Below are 26,935 nucleotides of genomic sequence, written 5' to 3'. Positions count from 1 at the left end.
GGGCGTGGTTTCGGGATGACTCAAGTGCACTACATTCACTGTGTACTTTCTCTTACTATGACATCAGCTCCACCTCAGATCGTCATCAGGCATGAGATTCCGGAGGCTGGGGACCCCTGCTCTAAACATATAACCCCGTCGTACCTCATACATGATAAATGATTACACCGTGTGATGGTTGCCTCCCCAACCCCAGAGTAGCAGTCCCAGGAGGGCAGGAACATCATCCACTCCTATGTGCTGGGCACACTGGCAGGTCCTCTAGGATCTGAGCAACTCAATGGAAAATGTGTATGTAGACGGGTATTCCCCTCAACTCCCAGGCAACACACGGGACATAAAATCATATACTGACAGAAAGAGTTTTGTGATAGCTTTAATAGCACAAAATGTTTGTTGCTACAAGTTATACATGGATTGTAAACTGTATATAATGATACAAAGTGCTAACTAAATAGATGAGGAATGCATAATCACTTTGGCTCAGTTAAGTCCGATAATTTCAACAACTGGTTCACTTGAAGATTCATCTGACTGGCTAAATCTTCAATTTTCATTGTTTAGAATAGTCAATGTTTTTACTGCAATCAGAATAACTTGCTGCACTTGTCAATGTGCAAGTTTGTGCAGTTTTGCTCTTGATTATATTTACAAATATCTTACGCCAATTTTCATCAAACAAAGGAAAAGGAAGACTGCCTTTTTGTCCCCAAATTGTGAACAGGCATAAAGCTTTTTAAACGTTGATCTTAAAACATGTCAACTGTTCATTGTCCAATTCTCCTTTCCAATCACACAATCTGGCTCCAGTCAAAACAAATCTGGGGAGGAGCATAAACATTTATCCCACATGTTAAGGTTATTGATAAATACTGCATTTCATCTTATGATTAAGTTCTACTGTGATCGTGTATTCATGTTCTAAGTAAAAGTCCAAAATTTCACAGTTATTTGAAGAAAAGGGGCAGAACTACCTTTATTTTCAATGTTGGAAAACAGACAAAAAAACCCCACAAATGTACTCTATCACACTCCTGATAGTATTACTACCGAATTTCAAAAGAGAATCCTGTGTTGTCTGTATAAACTTGCTTTTCTCTAATTTTACTTTTCCCTCCCATGATACTCAGTGTAATACAAACTGTGTTATCAGAACAGTTTAGCTCTTTAGTTCGCTTAAGTTTACCGGCCCTTCCAATTTTATTCAAGGCTTTTCAAAGTCCAACGAGCCAGCAGATGTACTTTCTTCCCAAAGAAAAATGAAGACTTGAAATAAATAGGTTATAGAAGGCAAATCAGGTGTTATTAGATTTGTGAATAAGACACAGAAACAAGGCATAATAAAAAGATGGCCAAATTTAGACAACAAAAACTAGAAAGAAAAAGTCAAAGAATTCAGAAGACTATCTGGATATACCATCTTCCTTAAAGATATCCAGATGTATTCTTGAATAAAGAGGTCAGAAACTAATTTTTTTTGTTTAAGCTATACGTTATTTTCCACTATAACACATCAACTTTACAAAACTTGATGTGAGAGAAGAGATAGTTTCTGCAAACTAGCAAACCTGGTGGTTCAGAGTGCTTTTATTCAAGTCGACCTGGTTTTCCCTATGGTTCTCTAAATAGTCAATGTCTATACCATACACAGCAACTATTTATATACGACACATATAACAGTATCTCTTCAGAGTCATGCTGTGTGTTCAGAGAGCCAATAAACCTCCTTGAAGTAAACGGTAACTGATGCTTTCTAACAATTTGGTCCTAAAGCTTCACATCTGAGAAACGAACACAAAAGTGTATCATGAGAGGAAGTTGTTGAGTGTTCTGGGACTTGCGGAGTGGAACTGGAAAGATGGCTACGGGAGGAGGAAGTGGCCAGCGCCCGTGGACTCACAGGAATCGCCTCAGGCAGGTTGTATGGTAAACACGAGAAAGGGAGTGAGCAGAAGAAAACCAATGGCTTCTCTTCAGGACTCTGTCAGCTGTTCCCACAACCCAGGTCTGGTTTTCCAAGTTTCCCAAGAGCTTGAAATAACTCTGAGACAACTGTCTTCAGAGCTGAAAGGCTTCAGAGTGTAAATGATGCTTCCTAAAACAAGAAGCCTGTATTTATACCACAAATTGGAACTCATTCCAAAGCCTCTTAGGAAAAAATAAAAAAGGAAAGAAAATTCCAAGTCGTGAAAAATTCACATGCAGCTAATAAACATAAAAATACCAACACACACACAAACTCCCAAAGCAATATCATAGCTGTCTAGGCCTGAGACATTCCTTACCACAAATAAAGATTCTATACTACAGAAAAGACAGCATTATAACCTACTAGTACTGAAATCTGCTAATGTACTCTAGTTCTTGTACTTTATACCTGTCATTTACGTAGCCTGCATCCGACAAATTAAAAAGGCGCCATTAAGAGGCTTAGACAAAGAGTGGCTCCAAAGCTGGTTTAAAATAACTTTTTATTGCCCAGAATATTTTTTTTCCTTGTGTCGTTTTTTGTCTGTTTATTTGTTTTTGTTTTCTTTTTTCATAACTATAAATTCAAGCTTAGGGAAGCTTGCCTTTGTCTTGAAAAACAAAACAACAAAGCTTTCATATCATTTGCAACCTGGCCTCATTTGAAGAGACAGGTGGGTTATCTTGCAAGAGTAAGATTTATACCACGAATGATGCAGGTCTAGGTCTGGTGGTACTGAGAGAAAACAACGGCATTCTTGACAAAATTACAATCTGCTGGTGGCGTTTGCGGAAAAGAAGCCCTTGCAAATTTCTAAACGACAGTAAACTCTTATTAGGAAATTCTAAAGTGTTTTACAGGCCAAAAAGGGAATGAGGTTATTAGTAAAATGCCTCAACAGAGTTGGAATAAAATACTGGATTTGAGAGTTACTGGAACTTGGATATGTAAAAAGAGGGTGGAGGTTGGGTCATGCTTACAATGGTCTCAAGTTCAAATAAACTACTGTGACAAGACACCACTTCACAAGTCACACGCTGGCCCAGGGACTCCTCTTCCCTTAGTAGGTGCTGGCAGAAGGCGTGCTCAGTCGTTTTCCAATGTAGATGCTGAAAGGGAAACAGAGTGTGTCGTGTTCCATCTGTTTCAACAGCTCTATACCAACTTGTCCACAGACTGAACTGTACAAAGGAACGTCTTCAGCCATTTGCAAAAAAGGGCTTTCTAAAGGTCTACGTGCACGGTTCCCTGACACCCTGAAATCATCACTGACTTACCTGAAGATAGTCACCAGCCAGCTAAACTGGTTTTATGTGATCATGTTTACTCGTGGGGCAGGACTGGACAGCCCAGGGCAGTGATCAGACACAGTCAAGCCAGAGAGAACAGATGCTTCTGAATAGACAAGCAAAGCCAACCTCCTTTGAGGTGGTCTGTGGTGGACAAAAAATTCTACCGATATTAAGCTAAAAAATACAGCAATATACCTAAGTACAAAGCTGCCCGTGCTTTAAAATGTTCTAACAGTTTAATTCTCTTTTTAAAAATTGTTTCATGATTCTTTTCTTCTCTTTAAATTTATTTACTTCTAATTGCCGGTTAATTGCTTTACAATATTGTGTTGGTTTCTGTCATACATCAACATGAATCAGCCATTGGTATACACATGTTCCCTGCTTCTTGAACCTCCCCCTCCCACTCTCACCCCATCTAGGCTGTCACAGAGCACTAGGTTTGAGCTCCCTGCATCATACAGCAAATTCCCACTGGCTACTGATTTTACACACGGTAATGTATGTTTCCATGCTACTCTCTTCATTCATCTCACCCCTCTCCTTCCCCGGCAGTATACCAGTTTAACTCCTAAGGGCCTTATACTTCCCATGCCAAGCAAGGGTTTTACCCTTATAGAACAGAAGCAGAAGGGAAGTTAAGGAAAAATACAGAACCAGCCCACACCCCAATGTAATAAAACTAATTTTTTTCTACATTTATTTTAACTGTGCTGGGTCTCAGTTGCAGCTCGTGGGATCTTCCTTGCAGCATGCTGACTTATTAGTTGTGGCATGCATGTGGGATATCTAGTTTCCCAACTGGGGACCAAACCTGGATCCCTGCATTGGAAGTTTAGAGTTCTACACACTGGATCCCCAGGGATGTCCCCCAATAACACTTTTCAAAATCCCTTTTTTCTCCATCTGATTATATCAGTAGTTACACCAGCAAAAGAAACAGTCCAAAAATTCATAAAAGGAAGCTAATTCAAGGTACAAAAGCCAGCCAACCTCCTGAGGGCAAATGAACTGCGGTGCAGTCAACCCTGGGGTGGTGGGGTGGGGGGGATGGGGAGTCTGAGCTCTGAGCCTGCCCCCACACCAACCACACACAACTTTCACACACTCCCTGTTTTACTGTGTGCTGAGGCTGTCCTCACCCTCAAGGAAGCAGGCACAGAAAGACAGAAGAGGTGTGTGAGACAGTCAGGTGTATTTCCAAGTTCACGACTGTGAACATCTCTCCCATAGGCTGAGCTCCTTATAGGGAAGTAAAAGACACTGCATCTTCTGTGCATTCTACACAGAAAAAGACCCACTGGGCATGCTCAAAGAGAAGGCCGGATACACCCTGAATATAAGTAACAGCAAGCCTAACTCCTAAAATACAGGGTTGGCCAGAAAGTTTGTTTGGGTTTTGTCCATATGATGTTATGTTAAGAACGAACTTTCTGGCCAACCCAGTATTTAAAACATATTTCCTCAACTGTTCAAATTAAAAACAAAAAAAAGAATTTAAAAGACATGCCAGAAAAATGAATGAATTACAGGTAAATGTGGGGTCAATTTTAGAAGAATTTAAAAAAAAAAGACTACAAGGAGAAAAGAATCGTACTAATAGTTGCAACCAATTTTCCAGTTTCACTCAAGGACTATTCAATAAAAGTGTGCTTTCCCACTTGGGAAAAAGAAATATTCACACCAACCCCAGCTTTACAAACTAAAGGTTCATCTACTTTCAAACTCAGCTAATCCTAAGTAATTTATAAACAACAGCAACAAAACCCAAAAAGAAAAATCAAATACAGTAGTGTTCACTTAAAAAAATGATCATTTCAGGGATTAAATCATAGAAACAACTTGTTTTCAAATGAGGAGAAAAACTCTACCATTACAAATCCTTGTTGGGACAGGTGACCCCACTTTTCGAAAGTTTGGTTTTTGTCACTTCACTACGTAAGTTAGACCTACATTAGTATCTGTTTACGTTCACTGAAAGAAATCTGAAGAGGAGTTTCACTTGTATCGAAAAAAAGGCAAAAAGTAAAAATACCACTCAGGACTGGTTTTGAAGAGAGTTCTTAGGGAGACAGGGCACCCCAAGCAGTGAAAACTGTCCTGCCAAGCTCCTTCCTAGGGACCACACTCAGCATGTCAGCACCCAGCCTCCAGAGATTTGAATGGAGTCTGTGAGCATCTGTGCTTTATCTTGCACCCGCTAGCAAGATGTGTCCTCAGGTGACTGCTGCTTCCCCTTATACCACTTCAGCTTATGGAAGGTTTCCTAGAAATGCTCTACTTTCAGAGAGTGGGGGAAGGGTGGGGGGAACGTGTGTATCAATAGTGTATCGTATCGACTCATTCTTTTAAGCTCACTCCACTTGTGCTAACATATGAAAAGGAAAACAACACAAACTGTTTACACATGTATTCCTTACATCCTGAAAACAAAATCTGTGCAGAAAATGAATGGAAAAAACTTCAGCCATTGACCAGTACTTACCCTAGCCCCAAAGCCAAAACATGGGAGAGGAAGAGAGATGGAATGAACACCTTAAGAAACTCTGCGGAGAAGATCCCCCCTTTCTTCATGGCTCCACTTTTCCTCATGCTTAAGGAAACGGAACGTTTAGGGTGCCTGAAGTGGAACTCCCTGGGGGAAGAAACGCAGAGGAGGGTGTCAGACACACGTATGATAAACGTATCTTGGGCACCAGCGGGCCCAGACTATTGTACTGTGTCCACTGAAAAGGGACATGTACCGACTTACTTGGGTGGAATGTTTTCAGGTCTACTGGACCAGTCGGACACCCAGTCTACGCTTTTCTTCAGAGCATCCACTTCTTTCTCTCCTTCTGCAACTTCTTCTTCTGACTGTAGAGGAGAATGCACACTTTAAAAAAGGAGAAAAGGAAGACAGAGCCTTCCTACTACAGAAGACAAATATGGATAGAAAATATACAAAAGAATCATAAACTTGGGCATCAGTAATTTTTATGTAAGCAACATGCCATGTTTCTAAAAAGGCTGATAAAATAATCTAAGATCAGAGTATTTAATATCTTAAAAAAAAACCCACCTTGAGTGAGTTTCACTGTGGTTATATAAACATAAAATGAACCTGAAATCTGGATTATATCTCAATTTAAGAAAAAGAATATGAATCTGAAAAAAGTGTACATTAGGACATAATGTTAGCTGAAGTGTGGAAAGCACTGATAATTGTTGAATCTGAGTGGTACGTGTATGGATGGCCATCATATGGCCATCATATTTTTTTATTTATTTACTTTTGTATGCATTCAAAAATTTTCATAATTAAAAACTAAAGGGAACATATCAAAAAGTATATGCTAACAAACAGAAAAGAATAAAACTGGGAGAGGTGCTGCAGGAACAATTTAAATAATTATTAACAAATAATTTAAAATAAATAGTATTTATTAAGCATTTACCAAGAGACAAGTATATCAATCTAAGCACTTTCCTTGTACTAACCTTTACTTAAAACAACCCTATTAAAAAAAAGAACTATTACTATTCCATTTTACAGATGAGGAAACTGAGACAAAAATAACCGCCTAAGACTGTATGAGTAGTAAGTAGCAGGGCCGTATTCAAACCCAGGCAAACTGTCTCTAGAGCCCCCACTCTTAGGGATTAGGTTTTGTTTTATTCCCTGAAAGGAGATTATGGTTTTTAGAGAAATGCTACCCAAATGTTTCCCAAAGTTTACTCAAAACTGGTGGCACTATGGGTAAAGAACCTGCCTGCCAGTGAAAGGGCACAGGAGACCCTGGTTCAGTCCCTGGGTCGGGAAGACCCTTGGAGAAGGAAATGACAACCCACTTCAGTATCCTGGCCTGGAAAACTCCATAGACAGAGGAACCTGGCAGGCTACCGTCCATGGGGCTGCAAAGAGTCGGACTTGACTGAACAACAAACTACATAAGCCAAAAGTTTTAAAAAGCAATTTATTTAATACTGAGTAAGAATCTGACATCTTTCATATCAAATCTTTTTCTTGCTAATGAGAACCTAAACTTCTGGCCTAAGAACACAAAATTTCCAATAGCTTCTCTTTCAACAGAATCCACAGGGATGAACAATTTCTGAAAAATGACACAGATTTATTTATTCAGTTTTCAGGAATATGAAGCTATACCCCGAAACCAAAGGGTCTCAAATGACCTGAAACCAAAGGATCTCGAAGCTAAGAATATTTTGATGTTCTCTTGTTTGGACAGAGTTAACTTTTTGACCCAAACTTTCATTCTTTTCAGTGAGTGAAGTCGCTTAGTCGTGTCCGACTCTCCGCGACCCCATGGACCGCAGCCCACCAGGCTCCCCTGTCCATGGGATTCCCCAGGCAAGAGTACTGGAGTGGGTTGCCATTTCCTTCTCCTCTTTTCAGTAGGTAGTTATGAAAATTCTCTATGAAGCAGCTGCCCCAGGAAGGTAACTCCAGAGAATCTCTAGGTATAGATGGCCCCTTTTGCTGTCAAACTAAAACTAAATCCCTGTGGATTTTTGCTACTGTGGTACTGTCCTTCTTAGTTCTGCTGGGCTTGACAAATTCCACTGAATGACACAACATAGCCTTTAGGATTAGGCTTGTTCCCACTGGGTTTTGAGATTACTGGGAACCATGAGTTGGCTCTCTGGAGTAAATCTGAAAACACTAAATCAAAAGTGATCAACTGCTACAATTTACTTAGAGATCAGCCTGTCACACAATATCTCATTCAACACACTGTGGGTCACTTCAGTTTCTAACCTCGGTCTCAATCACCTCTTTAAAACCACTGAAAGATATAGATTTAAATTTGTGAGTAAGGTAATATTTCATACTTTCCAAAAGAATGAAAATATAATAAGATTTTATGCTAATTTTTAGAGATAATGATCTTCAGACTATGATTTAGGGGAAAAAAAAAACAAAACCCTGATCAGTTTAGAATGTTGACCCTAAGAATATGGGCTGTAACCTTTCCTCATTCACTACCCTTTGCTTACATTTATTAACCCTAAATTTACCAGTTTTAGGCTTTAAATTGCCTTCTGATTCTTAGAATTTTAGAATACTGTAAAAATGTGCTTCATCTAATGAGGTGACAGTCATGCCTTTATCCAAATCAATACCCCTCGCCCCACATCTACATCTGTTATGATAGAAGATTCTGATCATTTCAGTGTGTAATCATGTGGAAGTCCCTTACTTTCTAATTGCTTACATTTTCCTTCTCTTGCCCACCCCAAGCTCTCTGAGGTCTCTAAACATGGATATTAAATTCCATACCACGGTACAGATAAACCACAGTTTTACAGGAAAGGAAATGAAGGCATTTTCAGTTTGTATCATCTTCCAACCCATGCTGGCCTCTTTGGTCTCAGAAACACATTGAGAATTGCCTCTGAGAGACAATCTGTGGTCCATTTTCTGCTACAAACGTGACATTCATTAGGACCATCATCCGTCCAGTTTGAACAATCTTTCTCCTAAAGGCATTACATCTTAGGCTTCCCTGAACCATGAACGACTCACCTGACATGTATCAGTTCATTCTCACGACCTTGTGAGCGCTTCCAAAATCAATCCCATTCATCAACTTACTTTAGTACAACAGGGGCCAGAGGCCCAGACAGCTGGGGTTTCAGCCCCGGTCTATCACCTTACTTCCTTGGAGATCTTAGATAAGTAACTTAATTAAGACAAAGCTTCGTTTTTCCAGTTTATTCATGGGGATACTGTCACCTCTTTCACTGAACTGAAAATAATGTGGGAAAAACTTTAAAAAATATTCTAATAAATGACTGTGGAGATTCCTTAAAAAACTGGAAATAGAACCGCCATACGACCCAGCAATCCCACTGCTGGGCATGCACACCTAGTAAACCAGAATTGAAAGAGATGCGTGTACTCCAACGTTCACTGCAGCACTGTTTAAAAAAGCCAGGACATGGAAGCAACCTAGGTGTCCATTGGCAGATGAATGGATAAGAAAGCTGTGGTATATATATACACAATGGAATATTACTCAGTTATTAAAAATAATTCATTTGAATCAGTTCTAATGAGGTGGATGAAACTCGAGCCTATTATACAGAGTGAAGTAAGTCAGAAAGAAAAACACCAATAACAGTATATTAACGCATATATATGGAATTTAGAAAGATGGTAATAATGACCCTATACGAGAGACAGCAAAAGAGACACAGATGTAAAGAACAGACTGTTGAACTCTGTGGGAGAAGGCGAGGGTGGGATGATTTGAGAGAATAGCTTTGAAACATGTCTATTATCATATGTAAAATAGATCGCCAGTCCAGGTTCGATGCTTGAGGCAGGGTGCTCAGGGCTGGTGCACTGGGATGACACTGAGGGATGGGATGGGGAGGGAGGGTCAGGATGGGGAACACATGGCTGATTCATTATGTATGGCAAAAACCACCACAATATTGTAAAGCAATTAACCTACAATTAAAATTTTAAAAAATTCTATTAAATGAGCGCCTTTCCTTTGTCTTCCTAAAAGGCTAAAAAAGTCATATATTCTTCATGTGGACAATATAAAAATATTCATAAGAGCCAGTAATAGGCCTTTGTTAATTTTAACTGTTTCCTAACCCTAAGCTTCCTTCCCATTTATGAAAAAAATTCATCCTTCTAAACCCTAAAGTAATTAAATGATAATTTCTTCAATTAAAAACAAGCAATATAAAAAGCTTTTTGAAAGTGTAAGTAAATTACACTTATTGATTTCTCCCTTACTAAGAGTCCTACTCTGAAGGATATAACGTTTTTCTACAGGAGTTGGACTGCTTTTCGAAAAACATAACCTGGCTTAAATAGACTGATCTGATTGTTAGCATCACTTAGGCAGTGCTTGATGATAACCAGTGTTCTTTTAGGTACTTGTTTCTGAATAGGGATCACAATAGCGATCCTATCACAATCTGACAAGAGACCAAACTCTTTTCTCTCCTGAATTCCACAAATTCCTTTGGAATTCTAGGATGGTGCAGTCAGATCTAGAATTCCACTTAAAATACAATTCTCAGGTGAGCCTAATTGTACACCTGCCACCCCATGAGCCAGGACTGTTCTTATCTGTGGTTGTTAGTTATCAGGTAGATTATTAGGGGGAAAAGGTATGTGTGGAGGGGGAGGGAGGTCTAAGGTCAAATAAGTTTGGGAAGCAGTCAGCTCTCAGTATTAGTGGGTTACACCTCCTCGAATATGGAAGCTGACTGCACTACCAGTTTACTTAAGGGACTTGATCATCCGTGGACTGTGGTATTGGGGTAGGTGGTGGTGGTCCTGGGACCAGTCCCCTGAGAATACCGAGGAACGCCTGCACTTGGTGGAAATCAACAGACTTCTTTATTACAGGAATTTCCAGAGCCTTTAATGTGTTTCTCATGCCCTGGTACCACTGGAGAGGGAGGTGAGTGAACCTGGGGACTGCAGTGTATTTTCCAGATATCTGACTTCAGAACTACCTTATAGAGCCTCCCATTGAGCAAATGTTCCTCAAAATGTTTTTAGGGAAACACTAACTCTGGACTTTCGACTTGTCTGTACAAAAGGCTACATGGATGGAGACAGCTAACTCAGGAAAAGACTGAAGCAAACAATCAATTTCACTTCTCCATCCTGGGATTCCTTAGTACACTTTTTCCACGCCCCCACGGAAGCTTCATATAGTCTCCTCCTTGTTAGCTATAGCTAACTGCACACAACAAAACCGATGGACAGAGGCAAGCAATTCCACAGTCACAGGCAGCCAGCTCCCTACATGAGTGCCTTGCTGCTACAAGCTTCTCTACAACATAAAAGCTCATTGTAAAATCATTAGTAGTCAGTCCCATAGATTTTCTAGGTTTCAGAAAACAGCACAAATGAAGCACAGTCAACATAGGGAGAAAGGGTGCAGCTTCTCAAACAGAAAGAACACTGAGTGGATCCCAGGTAACATGCAAAATATTTCCAGTGCAAAGGGAGTCAGGACACTGCAGAGTGAGAACCCCACAAAACAGTTTTTGTTAGCATTCACTGAAACATTCATTCAACATACATTCTTCAAGTACCTTAACGTGGGAGAAAAAAAACAATGCTTCCTGTTCTCAAGAATTTGCACTCTGACACTGGGAGGTGATCTGACATGTCAACAAAGTCAAGGGCTGGTTATGAACATTCTACATCATTAACATCCATTACTTATTTATCACAAGGTTTATAATAAAAACCTTTGTAAGCTTTCAATACTATATCCATCTATGTTTCCAACAGTGTCAACTCCCTAGTGAAACAATATTTAACTTTTTCGCCTTAAGAAACTTGGCATGTGTAATTTAGGTGAGTTTTATATCTTGCTGCTGAAAATCATCGCAGCAGTCACTGACTTGATTCTAGGTGCAAAAAAGCTTCACACCTGGTTCTACAAAAACTTTCATTTATTCTGTGACCTTAAATAAGTCATCAGTCTCAGTTTCCAAATATTTATAAACTCGAGACACTAGACTGGAATATCAGAATGATATATACAAAAGAATTTCCCAATTCTTTTCCATGACAGGATCCCAAATTCTTGGTTGTAAAGGAGCACATTCATGACCATAGGCATAAGTAAATTTCAACATCAGAACCTCAGTAAGTTAAAACAGCTTCAAACTATTTTTAAAGTCTTCATATTCTTTACTATATTTTAGCAAAACAGACTTAGAGATTTGCATTTTCCTAATTATTGTAAATCACAAAATTAAACAAACATACACACACACCTGAGAGCTATGGTCCTTGCTGGTGTGCATTTCCACATCAAACATGATCTGCCCATCTTCTTGTGGGGAAGGGCTGGAAGAAAAAGACATTGAGCCGTTAGTTTTCTTTCAATCTGTCAAATAAATTAGCCTCTATTGGATATTAGAAAATTAAAAGTTAAAGTAGTACGGCTTTGAAAAAGCAGCAAATCAGAAAGTATACCATAATGCTGTGCAATAAAAATTAAAATTGAACACTCTTACTGTCCAAATGATCTAGAATTTTTCAGTGGTGTTAAATTCCTATGCAATGGAAATATTACCTAAAGACAGAAGCCTGTCACATTTTCTTATTTTTACTCTTTTTTCCAATAATGGTAAAAGATCTTCAAATTCAGAAACTCCAGTTTGGGCTTCTTTTTCTCAATGCTCTCTCATCATTAAATAATTCACCAGTAGTTCTCAAAGTGTGAAAGCAGCTCCTAAAGACTCTTTCAGAAGGTCTGTAAGGTTAAAACTGTTTTTACAACACCATTAGGATTTATTTGTCTCTTTCATGCTCATTTGCTCATGAGAGTCCAGTGCAATTTTCCAAAGGCTGCATTATGTAAAATATCATGACAGATAGAATGCAAAAGCACATGAGAATCCAGCTGTTTTCTATTAAGTCAGATATTGAAGAGATGTGCATAAATATAAAACAATGCCACTATTCTTACAAATTTCTTGGTTATGGAAAACAGTTACTTTCTGTTTAAAAAAATTACTTACGGTAATGTTTGTTGTTTGGTATGGTAGGTTTGTTATTATTGACTGAATGAATACATATTTTTTTAATGCTCTCAGTTTTACTTTCTATTACAGTAAATATCAAAACATATAACCCACATAAATAAGAGATCTTTGGGGTCCCTAATAGTTTTCATGAGTGTAAAGGAGTACTGAGACCAAAAAGTTTGAGAACCACTATTTTACTTTTTTTTAGAAATATTAACTGAGATATTTCCAAGTGAATTATAAAAGCTTATAACAAGTGATAACCTTTAACAAGCACAAGATGTATTCCAAGAATTATAAACTTTTAGACAAAGATACATGATCATGAGCTGCACTTGATACAATAGATGAACACAAGGTAGTAAGTGCTATTCTTAGCTATATCCATGACTCCTTGTGTAACCATAGCCAGCCACTACATTTTTCACTACACAACCCACCTCCCCACATGTAAACTCCAGTGGGCATGAAGGATGCTCCAGGCTTAACTTGCTCAAAGGAATTGATAAGGACTATTATGAAATTAAAAGACGCTTACTCCTTGGAAGGAAAGTTATGACCAACCTAGATAGTATATTAAAAAGCAGAGACATTACTTTGCCAACAAATGTCCATCTAGTCAAGGCTATGGTTTTTCCAGTGGTCATGTATGGATGTGAGAGTTGGACTGTGAAGAAAGCTGAGCGCCAAAGAATTGATCCTTTTGAACTGTGGTGTTGGAGAAGACTCTTGAGAGTCCCTTGGACTGCAAGGAGATCCAACCAGTCCATTCTAAAGGAGATCAATCCTGGGTGTTCACTGGAAGGACTGATGCTAAAGCTGAAACTGCAATAGTTTGGCCACCTCATGCGAAGAGTTGACTGGAAAAGACCCTGATGCTGGGAGGGATTAGGGGCAGGAGGAGAAGGGGACGACAGAGGATGAGATGGCTGGATGGCATCACCGACTCAATGGACAGGAGTTTGGGTAAACTCTGGGAGTTGGTGATCGACAAGGAGGCCTGGCATGCTGTAATTCATGGGGTCGCAGAGTCAGACACGACTGAGCGACTGGCCTGAACTGATTAAAGCTGCCAAGAGCATGTGTATGATGGTAATACACAGAGATGCTGGTGAGACTGACTAGAAAATGAGATCCCTAGAAATGTGTCAGATATTAGGTCTTTGACTATTATAACTGACATAAGTGAAGTGAAAAGTATTAGTCACTCAGTTGTGTCCAACTGTTTGCGACCCTGAGGACTCTAGCCCAACAGGCTCCTCTGTCCGTGGAATTCTTCATGCAAGAATCTAGAGTGGGGAGCCATTCCTTTCTTCAGAATATCTTCCCCAACCTAGGGATCCAACCCAGGTCTCTTGCACTGCAGGCAGATTCTTTACCATCTAAGCCAACAGGAAAGTCCCACAAGTGACATAAGAGGTTCTACAATGAGGGGAGGAAAAGGGAAAGGCTGGTTCTATATCAAACCACCATATTAACGTATTTAGAAACTTTCTGTCTTGAACTGGAATAGAAATCTCAGGCTATAGCAGAGGAACCTGGTAGAATGAGGGACTCTTATCCTCAGCGTACTGTCATTAGGCTGCTAATACTGCTGAATTCACAGCCACAGATCAGGCGAGGGGCCAGCCTCACACAGCCATGATGAGGACAAGGCAGCCAAACGATCAAGTCAAGAATCCCAGGGAAGCACTGTTCTTCCCTACACTCATCTTACCATGGCAAGCTCAAAGTAAGCTCACTTAGATTAACATTCAGCATTTCACTGCTAGGCTGATCTGAACAATCTGGCATAAATTATTATCCTGGCTCATATTAGGATCAGCTAGGAAGCTTTTAAAATTTTCTCCTGACTTAACAACAGGATGAGAATCTCTAGGGACAGGGTCTCTGCGCTAGTATTTTTAAAAGCTCCTGGGGTGAATCTTGTGTATAGGCTGGAAACGCCAACAAGAGGCTGGAACACAAAGCAAAACACACAGAGGTTATTTTCCAACAATCACTGCAGTGACAATCATGTTTGTTTGTTTTAGTCACTAAGTCATGTCTGACTCTGTGTGACCCTATGGACTATAGGATTTCCCAGGCTCCTCCGTCCATGGGATTTCCCAGGCAAGAATATTGGAGTGGGCTGCCATTTCCTTCCCCAAGTGGCAATCATATAGCTACAGGACAATTTTTAAATTAAAAATATACATAGGGACTTCCTTGGTGGTCAAGTAGTTAAGAATTCGACTTGCAAAGCAGGAGACATGGGTTTGATCCCTGGTCTGGGTTTGGTCTGGGAACTAAGATCCCACAAGATGCAGGGCAACTAAACCTGAGCGCCACAACTACTGAGCCTGTGTACTCTGGAGTGGCCTGATGTAGCCAAATAAATAAATAAATATTTAAAAATAAATATATAAATATTTTTAAATAAACAAATAAAAACACACATAAAGTTAACTTTGGAACTAATAGCCAACACTCCTAAAACACTTCCACCTACAAGAAACAGTTCTTAACAATTTCAAGTATAGACACATTGGCAATTTTGATGACATGAGCTGTAAAGATGTTTTTAAATGTTCAGGTGTTAGATATCCGCAGGAAGCATCACTGAGCTAGAGTCCGAGGCCTCCTCTGAGTCTGAGGGGTGACTGGTAACCCAGAGCCTGAAGATGAGTCAGTGAGAACACAAAAGTGTCCAAGAGCACCTACCACACATCAATGAATATGTCTAGAAACCCAACTGGAACATGTTCATGGGAAGGTGAATTTGTATAAGATCACAAATATAACTGCAACCCCTGGCGGTCAGTGGTAAAGAACCCACCTGCCAATGCAGGAGACATGTGCCCCATCCCTGGGTCAGAAACATCCCCTAGGGGAGCAGATGACAACCCACTCCAGTATTCTTGCCTACAGAATCCCATGAATAGAGGAGCCTGGTGGGCTACAGTCCATAGGGTTGCATAAGATCAGACATGACTTCTTTGACTAAACACACACATAAATGACACAAGATGACCAGAAGGGCGGGCAGGTGATCTTTTCCCTGCTCAATGACAGCACCAAGGGAATGGCAGGTTAAAGGACTCGCCAGTTCCCATGATCCAGGATTGCATATTTGAACATATAATAAAAGCCTTATCAGCAGGCCCATAACCAGCAGAAAACTTCACAAGCCTATCAGTGAGTCCCCCAACATGAATGTACCATAATATAAATGTGATTCACAAAAACAGACTTCTGCTGGAGCTCCTATACCTGGTGGCAAGCTGCTCAGAGGCACGCCATCTGCTCGTGACAAGAGTCATCCTGGCTCTTCAGAAGCCCAGGGACATGTGAGCGATGTGATGAGGTGTTGGGGGTAAGGGGCGTGCCACAAGGCCATCAGACCAGTCTTCTGTTGCCTCAATAATAGCAGTGGAGCACCCGTCATGCAGGAATTTTGAATATGATTTAACTCTTGATTCTCCTTTTCTATTTTTTCTGGTAAGCAACAGCATGTATTATGCACAATTTTTACAAAGTATAAAAACTCTGAAAAAGACTGATGGCCAGCATTGCATCCCCTACAGATAATCACTGTTTACATTTCAAGATGGCTTCTTAATCTATTTCCTGTGTATCTGCATTCTCTATATGGCCAATGTCAGTGAACTCTCATTAGCCAGAAGATCATCCAATATCCCAAAGTGCTAATACTACAGCTGTCACCAGTCTAAGAATTGTTTAATATACCGCTAATGTCATTTAATTCCTAGTCCCTCTGGAAAAAAGAGAAGGTTGTACTGAGAAGTAAACTAACAACTCAGTTCCACTCTCCTCATATATATTTGTATTCTGAGTGAAGTGAAGTCGTTCAGTCGTGTTCGACTCTTTGCGACCCCGTGGACTGTAGCCCACCAGGCTCCTCCGTCCATGGGATTCTCCAGGCAAAAAATACTGAAGTGGGTTGCCATTTCCTTCTCCAACTCCCTCACAATAGGCAGTCCTTCATCAGAAGAACTAGTCTCCCCAAGCCAAATATAGGAAAACAAGAAATAAAACTTCTTTTGAGCTTTAAGGAAATTCAATAGCCTTCAAAATGAACTGTCTTTACAGACCCTGGTTGGTGCCTCCATCAGACAAATACTGGTATAACTTGAATCAGCTTGTAGTTCCTGCAACTCGTCGACATTTAGTGAGTGGCTACTATATGCCAGCACCATGACCGTCAAGAGTGAAGCTGGACCCCTGCCTTTTAAAGCCTCATAGACTATATAAGGGAGGACAGATACATACAAAGATAACTGTATTCAAGGCAGAAAGAGACCCGTGAAAGGACAAAGGAAAATGGGAGAAAGATTAATTCAGACAAGACTGAGCGACCGAACTGAAACATTTATATCATTGCCTGGTAAGTATCTGAAAATGATACAATCTGAAGAAGGAAACTAACTGATTTAATCTAAGGAAAAAGTGGGAACTCATGTCCTTGTCAACTGGCTGTCTGATTTAAACACATGCTGCCAAGAAATCGGGAGCTATATTTTTGTCAAATGAGGATGGAAGCGATTTATTTTTTCTAATGGGAATTAACCTGGCAGCCCACCCGTTTCTGGAACTCCACCAGAACGTGGATCTCACTTACCTGTCGCAATGAGAACTGCCTCTTGAACTGCTCTGTCCGGATTCATGCTGTGCGTCCAAAAGAATCTTCTCCATGTCCCCATTGTGGATGGAGGATGAGGAGGGTACATGCTCTAGCCCCCCATTCTTCCCATTGCCATTATCATTGCCATTGCTGCTGTTCATGGGGAGCTCCACCCAGGAACCTGTTGGACAAGTCAGATAACTGCCGTCAACCACAGCAAACGGCGGGCTCGACTGTGCATGTACCATGCAGCCATGGTGAATTCAGATAAGAATTCTGGCTCTCCTGGAACCAGAGGTCCAAGTATTCTCAAGAAAATAAACAAAGAGCAATAAAAGTCGGAAGATCTACAGCGCTCTGTTCCTGAAGGTTCTTGTGCAATCCACCGATGTAGAAAAAGCTGGAACTCTAAAATGAGGAACTTAGAAACACGTCTTTCAGCCAGTTTTCTCTCTGGTTAAAACTAATGTACAATAAACACTGCAGGAAAACTTTTAGGTTGCTTTTCAGAAAATAAATAGCTACTTTATTACCAGATAGGCTACTTATCTTTAATATTTTAGTTACATATACATGTATTTTCCATAGTCTGCCTTTATCTATTTAGTTGTATAGTCTCCATCTGGCTTAGAAATTTCATAAAGTTTATCTTAGTAGTTAGCAACTGAGCCCTAATTAGTACAAACAACTGAGAAGCTCCTGGAGAGGCAACTTAAGCTGATCATAAACATGTCAATTTGTGTGCAAGTCTGAAGCATAAAAATGCAGCTGGCTTTTTGTTAAATCAGGTGAGAATGCTAAAAACTCTTTAAAAAGCTTTCCTGTCCCACAAATTGGTTTCTTCCCTTCCTTTATACCTCTTTCCATTCCTTCTCCTTTCTATGTGCACTAAACATACCTTGTAAACTTGGCTTTTCTTTCTTCGCTCCCACAAGTTCCACTGCCTAAGGTTTTCCTGAAGCCGAGGGCGGGGCGGCCGCGCATGGGCAACACTGACCGCCTCAGACGGAAAAGAGGGTGGAGCCACAGGAAATGGGCGGGGCCCTAGACAATTGGATTGGTCTTGAAAATACGGCTCCATGAGTTTGCTGACCAGAAGAAGGTCCTTTAATTTTAGTAAGAATTGACAATAGCCAATAAAGCAACTTCACAACAAAAGGAGAGAGTGGTATATTTTTTCTCATAATTTCCATTAATTACAACAAATTTTGTTTTACAAAAGTAATCACACAAGTTGGTGGAACCGTTCCTGTAAACTTCAAGCAGAAGTGTTGGAGAGAGTTCTGTGGTTGAGCAGTCTTCTATCAGTAAGTCAGAATAACAGGCTCAAACCCTAAACTGCACCCTAAATGAGGTGATGGCTAATCCAGACCCAGAAGTGAACTCAACATCACCAGTCTACAAAGGAAAAGCTCAAAAGGTAGCCCTGGCTGGAAATCTGACTTTCCCACTTACTGTGACTTCAGTTGCCTCATCTGTAAAATAGAGATGATAACAAAGTACCTTCCTCCCAGCGTTGCTATGAGAACTAAATAGAGGAATACAGGAAAAGTGTCTCGTAAAGAGGAGATGCTCGTTTATGCCCTAGTTAAAAGAGTTGATATTTGTAATGTACAGTGTTTGCTCCATAAAAATGAAGTTCCCTTTTCCTTCCTTTCCCTCCAAGGCAATCCCAGTGGCTGTTAGAATCCCATCATCACCACCAAGTGTTTGGCATTGTATTGTCAAACAGCACAATCATGAGACATCTCCAAGGTTGTCTTCTGTCCACACACAAATATGTACACAGACTGGACAGGACTCAAAACGGATGAACAAATACCACTAGCAAAGCTAAGAAAGATCTAACACTGGAGGTCATTTAACTAAATGCTTATGCTTGGAGGGCATCTGGAGTGCATAAGAAATACACTAAAAGCATCCTTAAGTTTACAGCTCTGTCAAAATATTTTCTTTCCTAAAGGCAATCAACTCAATATTCACTGGAAGGACTGACGCTGAAGCTCCAACACTTTGGCCACCTGATGCAAAGAGCTGACTCACTGGAAAAGACCCTGATGCTGGGAAAGACTGAAGGAGAAGGGGGCAGCAGAGGATGGGATGGTTAGATAGCATCGCTGAGCCATGAATTTGAACAAACTCAAGAGAGAGAGTGGAGGACAGATAGAGGAGCTTGGCATGCTATAGTCCACAGGTAGCAAAAGTTGAACACGACTTAGCAGCTGAACAACGACAAAGTATTTTAACTGAAAAGAGTGACAGAGAAAGGTATATGATGAACAAACTGTTTTGTTTTCTACTCCCACTCTTTTCTAGGACTGAAAAAACCTAATTTACACCAATAGAACCAGTTCTTCTTGTTCAGAAGCCCAATGTGACCAATAAACAAAAGGCCAGAGTTGCTCTGGTAGAAGTAGAACTAAGGAACCAGGAGTTCTAGAAGGGTCTTTGTGAAAGCCAGTCTTCCCTAAAATATAATTAACGTTCACTGGAAGCAGCTGATCGGGAAAAAAAAGGCTGTAACAATATCAGGGTTTGGAGATCTTGGTTTTTTTTGAAAGACTTCCAAACCCATATGTAAATTCCACTTTCTGCATTAAATGTATGTAAGTAATCAGAGTGCAGGAACTTGAGGAGACACACCTAGAAAGGCTTGGTGAAAATGACCTGCAGCTGCTTTAGTGTGTGTGTGCTCAGTCACGGCCCCCCAGGTTCCTCCGTCCATGGGATTCTCCAGGCAAGAAGACTGGAGTGGTTCGCCATTTCCTCCTCCAGGGGATCTTGCCTCTCTTCTGTCTCCTGCACTGGCAGGCGGGTTCTTTACCACTAGCGCCACCTGGGAAGCAACCCCCTCTACTGCGTGAATATTATCTCAAAGGAAGAAGAAGAAACCTCTGGCATAAGTCCTGGTAATATCACCATGTGATAAACAGCATGATGACTATAGTTAATAACTGCATTGTGTATCTGAATGAAAAGAGAACAGCTCTTAAAATTTTTCACCATAAGAAAAAAATTTTTTTAACTTTGTGATGATGAATGTTAACTAGACTTAACTGTAGTGGTCACTTCAGAATAAATAAAATCATTATTTTGTACAGATGAAATGCATACAATATTGTATCTCAGTTACACCTCAATTTAAAACACACACACACAGGCAGCCTGGATGGGAGGGGACATCTGGAGGAGAATGCATACATGTATATGTATGGATGAGTCCCTTTGCTGTCCATGTTAAATTATCACAACACTGTTAATCAGCTATGCTCAAACATAAAATAAAAAATTAAAAGAATACAAAAGGGTTGCCTGCACACAGTAAGAAAGCAAACAAAACAAAACACATCTACCTCATAGAGTTGTTGGGAGGATGACAGGAATAATAAAGTGCTATGTGTCCAATCCCAAAGAAAGGCAATGCCAAAGAATGCTCAAACTACCGCACAATTGCACTCATCTCACACGCTAGTAAAGTCATGCTCAAAATTCTCCAAGCCAGGCTTCAGCAATATGTGAACCGTGAACTTCCAGATGTTCAAGCAGGTTTTAGAAAAGGCAGAGGCACCAGAGATCAAATTGCCAACATCCGCTGGATCATGGAGAAAGCAAGAGAGTTCCAGAAAAACATCTATTTCTGCTTCATTGACGATGCCAAAGCCTTTGACTGTGTGGATCACAATAAACTGTGGAAAATTCTGAAAGAGATGGGAATACCAGACCACCTGACCGGCCTCTTGAGAAACCTGTATGCAGGTCAGGAAGCAACGGTCAGAACTGTACATGGAACAACAGACTGGTTCCAAACAGGAAAAGGAGTGCGTCAAGGTTGTATACTGTCACCTTGCTTATTTAACTTATATGCAGAGTACATCATGAGGAACGCTGGGCTGGAAGAAGCACAAGCTGGAATCAAGATTGCTGGGAGAAATATCAATAATCTCAGATATGCAGATGACACTACCCTTATGGCAGAAAGTGAAGAGGAACTCAAAAGCCTCTTGATCCAAGTGAAAGAGGAGAGTGAAAAGGTTGGCTTGAAGCTCAACATTCAGAAAACAAAGATCATGGCATCTGGTCCCATCACTTCATGGGGAATGGATGGAAAAACCGTTGAAACAGTGTCAGACTTTATTTTTTTGGGCTCCAAAATCACTGCAGATGCTGATTGCAGCCATGAAATTAAAAGACGCTTACTCCTTGGAAGGAAAGTTATGACCAACCTTGATAACATATTAAAAAGCAGAGACATTACTTTGCCAACAAAGGTCTGTCTAGTCAAGGCTGTGGTTTTTCCCGTGGTCATGTATGGATGTGAGAGTTGGACTGTGAAGAAAGCTGATCACCGAAGAATTGATGCTTTTGAACTGTGGTGCTGGAGAAGACTCTTGAGAGTCCCTTGGACTGCAAGGAGATCCAACCAGTCCATTCTAAAGGAGATCAATCCTGGGTGTTCATTGGAAGGACTGATGCTAAAGCTGAAACTGCAATACTTTGGCCACCTCATGCAACGAGTTGACTCACTGGAAAAGACTCTGATGCTGGGAAAGGTTGGGGGGGGGGGGAGAAGGGGACGACCGAGAATGAGATGGCTGAATGGCATCACCGACTCTGTGGACATGAGTTTGAGTGAACTCCGGGAGTTGGTGATGGACAGGGAGGCCTGGCGTGCTGTTATTCATGGGGTCGCGGAGAGTCAGACATGACTGAGCGACTGAACTGAACTGAACTGATGTGGTAGTTACTATTATAGTTCTACTCATTATCTTTTAAAAAACAATTATTACAAAATTAATGCATTCCTTGAAAATGTGAACAGTACACGAAGGACAAATTCACACCTCTTCCCAACCTCCCATTCCTACTCCTAAAGGAAACTACTTTAAATAGCTTCATATGGAGACTTCCAGAGAATACTTCATTTTTTTGTATTTTGCTTTTAAAAAAAAAAGGGAACTCTATTGCACCTGCTGCTGCTGCTGCTGCTAAGTCACTTCAGTCGTGTCCGACTCTGTGTGACCCCATAGACGGAAGCCCACCAGGCTCCCCCGTCCCTGGGATTCTCCAGGCAAGAACATTGGAGTGGGTTGCCATCTCCTTCTCCAATGTGTGAAAGTGAAAAGTGAAAGTGAAGTCGCTCAGTCATGTCCGACCCTTAGTGATCCCATGGACTGCAGCCCACCAGGCTCCTCCATCCATGGGAGTTTCTAGGCAAGAGTACTGGAGTGGCTTGTCATTGCCTTCTCCACTATTGCACCTACTTTTCTGTAACTAGTGTTTCTTACCCAACAACCTGATGTTTTTCAGTATCAATATATGTTGCTTTACCTTATTCTTTTGCACTGCATCCCATCATAAAGATATACCATGCTTTAACCATTATCCAAATGGCAATGGTTAATCATTACCCAAATAACTGTCTCTTAATATTTTGTTATTACAACCAGGATTTCCGTGAACATTCTGCCAGGTAATTTGGCAATATCCATTAAAAGCCTTAAAAACGGAGAGTGCTGTTAATTCTCTTCCAGTAATATCATCTATGGAAATATTCAGTTAAGAGCAAGTTAGACACAAATATCCATTAAATGTTTACATAGTAGCTTTATCTTTTGAGTAAAAATGAAAAAAGGCAGCCTTGTCTTTCTCAATAGATGAACTACATATGCCTTTTTCTCATCACCTACTTCATTCCTTATTTGCAGCCTTAGAATTCCTGCCTGGTCTAAGGTTACCAAGTCTTTTTCCTTGGAAAGGAAACAAGGCAAGATATGAGCACCATGCTGTCCAAGTATTACAAAGTTGAAAGAAAAACCTCAATGAATTCTCTTCCTAATAAATAAGCTTTAAAATGAAAAACTGGAGGCTCTATTATGTTAAAAGACTACTTACAAACTAACCATGGTTCTGCTGCGTCAGGCTGCACATACACACACGACAGGAGCTATTTTCTAGTTGAAGTGTGAGAACTAAGAGGATTCGGAGATGCGTGCCTCTACACTGTGTAACACAGCTCACTGTGAAGGCTCCGCCAGTAACTGTCATTACATTCATGACTGCATGGTGTGTTTACTCTTTATAATTTTATAACCACCAGTTCAATCCTCTTTCAAGAAGGGAAATGGGAAAGTGAGAGAATGTGGGAAGCGAGAGAATGAAAGAGTTTTTCCTCATTCTTTCCCCAATTTTTCAATCCCATGTGCAACTCATTCTAACCCAGGGTAACACATTTCATTATGTCTTACTTTCTTTCCTCAAAACCTTTCTTTTACTTCAAGTACCTGATGCTGGAATCCAGCTGAGAAGAGTCAGTGACATTTTTCTTTAAAAAAACAAAACAAAACAAAACAGTATTATAAGGCACTGAAGTGTCACATATCATAGCCTTAAAGGCCTTCTTGTAGTCCTGGGGAAGCAAGTACACCATAGCTGAAGATGTTTAAAAGATTTAAAAAAAAAAATAAGGCTGTACTGCCTACATGAAACAATAACAAAAACTGGATTAGTACTGTAATTTTCCTCATCTTACCTACTGTATTTTATGACATAAATGTCCAATATCCTTATGCAAATTGATAGTTTCCTCTAAACTAAAAGTAGCAACTGGAAAATATTTTAACTTTGGAAGTAGTTCAGATATTTCTCCACTGATTTGTAATGAAAGCAAACAGTCCCTCTACACGGATAAACTTTTTTTAAAAAGTCAGAGAAAGGTTTCATTATTCCAAAAATTTCAATAATTTGCTATTAAAGCTCTGCTTTGACCCCTGAACTAAAGATAAAATCCCAAGCCACAGATTATCTGTACAATGAGTTCATCTCCTCTTTTTCAAACTTGTGCAACTTTGCCCAACAAAGAACTTCAACTTATCAGCAATTTGGGTAGTATTAGATGCCTGAATAAGTTGTTTTGCAGAGTGTCCAAAAATCACTTGAAGGAATCAATAAGCCTTCTTGTTTTGTTCAGTCCAGATTTGTATATTGGGCTTAAAAAAAAAAAGAGTGAAAGGCAAGAGAAGCGTAATGAAATGTGGCACCCTCTAAAAGCTTTTCAATAACATTTCAAAGCAGCTCACCCTAGCTCCAACAAAATACTTTCTATCTAACAGATTTCCCGAAGCAACATTTTGATACTACACACACAGGCTGAGAATTCTGGCACTTCTCTAACAGCTAATACAAACGTATCAGCACCTGATTGGTCAAGGACATCAAAGACCTCAGGGGTCTGTCAGGATGGGGAGGAAAATCATCACATGGAGTGCAACCCCATTTTTCTGTTACATGGTCAAAGGTAAAGAAAAAGTCTTTTGCTTTCTGTGATGTCAGGAACATGTAATAACCAAACAGCTAATTTGTGTCACAGAAAAACTGGAGTGCAATCAAGAAACAGTATACTATAAAGAGATCCATAGGCAGGTCACCTCTGTACATTAGGTGGTATAACACAGGGAATAAATAAGAAACACACAAGATCAGAGGATTGTGGGCCACTGAAGAGAACTGTCCTGAAAGGAACACTAGATCGGGTGAAAGTAAAACCTCAACTCTAGTGATCTATCTAGCCTGTGGTGAACTTGGACAACACACCTGACTCTAGACTTGTTTCTCTCTTTTTAAACTGGAAGTATAGTTGACTTACAATGTGCTAATTTCTGCTATACAGCAAAGTGGCTCAGTTACACACATAAACATATATTCTTTTTTGCATTTGTCTCTAATATGGTTTATCCCAGGAGACTGGATATAGATCCCTGTACTATACAGTAGGACTTTGTTGTTTATACATTCCAAATAGACCTGTTTCTTTACCAGTAAAGAACAGTGGACAGCTACTGCGAATGTTTCTTCCCGTTTTAAAATCACATGCTTCTAAAAGAGTATGCTTTAAAAAAAAATTCTTAATAATTTTAAAATGCATATTAATACGTGAGGCAAATAACATTAAGACAAAGAAATTAATTCTAATTTACTGTGGGAAATAATACACAAACCTTACATTCCAGAACATAAGACACTTCAAATTTTTTAAAAGTCAACATTTAAGGAATCTCTTAATCAAAAGATGGAGCAAGAACAATAAGCACTGAAAACATTTTAAAATACTCAAATTCTATCTCAATATTGTGAGGAAAGGAACTCTTTTCTTTAAAATAATTGTTGGGCCATGTTGAACACCCCTCCCTGATCAAAGATCTTACAGTGCTTTTAAATGTCATTTAAGCATCCAACTGATTTTTAAACGACTTTATGTGGCCATATGCTAACTGTCCCAACTACCTCTTTCAAAAGGTAAATTACAGGAAGGTTAGGCAAGAACCTTCCCAAGACTTTCAGCGAGCTTTAAAGGCAACTGGGAAAAACCTCAGAACAAGATGCCTAAGCACCAGAATGTTAGGAAAAGCAACTGTATTTGGTCGTAATTCGATACTGGCATTGACTTTCAACAGCCCACTTTTAACACATAAAAACGAATGAGTTTTTAATCCCGTCTCTGAAAATCCATTGCCCCAGACGCCGAGATTTGTGCAATCTTGGACGGTTCAAGAGGCTGTTCATAATCAGGTTTACAGGACACACAACACGAACGTTAAAAAAAATAAATTACTTCAGCAACTCTGAAACATCTTTTTTTTTAAAAAAAAGTAGCATAGCCTCCTCACCCCCACCCTCACGTGATACAAGTAACCACTAAATTACCAAATAATTTTCCCGGCCAGCCTGTGCTAACAAAAGAACGCAACAAGAGGGCTCACGTTCCGAGCCCAGGGGAAAGGCCGACCCAGAGAGGTGGGGTCAGCCGGGCCTGGCCCAAGCACCTAGCACCCTTGACCTCCCGTCCGCCCTCGGCCGCCCGCCCTCGGCCGCCCCCTCCTCTCGGCCCGCGGCCCGCGTCCATCCCCCGGCGTCCCGGCCGCACGTCCCCATCTCTGCCCACGTCCCCTTTGCTGCCCGCTCCGCCCACCCTGCCGCCCGCGCCGCAAGGCCCACCCCTCCACGCCCCGATTGGCTCCTCTCTGGGGCCCACCACAGGTGGGATCTGCTCGACCCCCTCGTCTTCCCACCCAACTATCCTCTCCAACCGCGAACCCAAGCCGTTCCCCATCCAAGACCCCAGGAGAGAGCGGAGCCAGGTTAGGAGGAAGACAGAAGCGGCTCCTCCCGGCCGGCGACGGGAGGTGTCAGTCATCCGCACATCCTCGGCCTTGACCAATGGGCTGTCTTCTCCTCCCGCCCCCCGCGCGGAGCTGGCGGCGGCGACCCGAGCAGCTCCTCCTCCCCCATCCCCTTTTACCGAGTCCGCTGGCCCAGCACTCACTGTTGAGGCCGGCAGGCGGTGGCAGAGACTGTTCGCCTTCCTCACAGTTATTGTTGTTGTTGTGCGGGGGCGGCGGCTGTTCTACTAAGTGAGACGACATTGTCTGGCGGCTGGAAGAGCTGCGGACCCGCACCAAGGACCGTCTCCGGTTCTCGGGCAGCAACACAACAAGCCGAGTCCCCCGCCCCCTTTCCCGCGCCTGCGCAGTC

General features: G+C 40.9%; 1 protein-coding gene across 3 annotated transcripts; it reads right to left on the bottom strand.

Annotated features, from left to right (window-relative positions):
• Positions 1–360: 360 nt before the first annotated feature.
• BNIP3L (BCL2 interacting protein 3 like) lies at positions 361–26,935 on the bottom strand. Of its 3 annotated transcripts, none has more exons than XM_055427255.2 (6): positions 26,703–26,935; positions 17,405–17,588; positions 12,028–12,100; positions 6,014–6,117; positions 5,747–5,896; positions 361–3,078 (listed from the first exon to the last, which is right to left on the bottom strand). In XM_055427255.2, the coding sequence occupies exons 1-6, from the start codon at positions 26,824–26,826 to the stop codon at positions 3,030–3,032; spliced, it is 684 nt and encodes a 227-aa protein (XP_055283230.1). In that variant the 5' UTR covers positions 26,827–26,935; the 3' UTR covers positions 361–3,029. The 3 variants fall into 3 exon arrangements, with proteins under 3 accessions (XP_055283230.1, XP_055283231.1, XP_088694176.1); XM_055427256.2 differs by having other exon boundaries at positions 26,727–26,934; XM_088838050.1 differs by lacking the exon at positions 26,703–26,935 and adding an exon at positions 18,306–18,519.

This window comes from Moschus berezovskii, chromosome 7 (assembly GCF_049115385.1).
Source record: "Moschus berezovskii isolate FMDL1 chromosome 7, NW_MosBer_1.0, whole genome shotgun sequence".
Classification (NCBI taxonomy): domain Eukaryota; kingdom Metazoa; phylum Chordata; class Mammalia; order Artiodactyla; family Moschidae; genus Moschus; species Moschus berezovskii.
Note: the sequence above shows the minus strand (reverse complement) of the source record. Positions and strands in the feature narration are given on the sequence as shown.

What these genes read in the sequence shown, in the direction of transcription:
- BNIP3L (XM_055427255.2), bottom strand. Translation starts at nt 26,826, where the DNA reads ATGTCGTCTCACTTAGTAGAACAGCCGCCGCCCCCGCACAACAACAAC. An exon ending in GGCAGTTCTCATTGCGACAG is followed by an intron (nt 12,101 to 17,404) that starts GTAAGTGAGATC and finishes TTTTTCTTCCAG; the next exon opens with CCCTTCCCCACAAGAAGATG. An exon ending in GCAAGGACCATAGCTCTCAG is followed by an intron (nt 6,118 to 12,027) that starts GTGTGTGTGTAT and finishes TCTCCTCTACAG; the next exon opens with TCAGAAGAAGAAGTTGCAGA.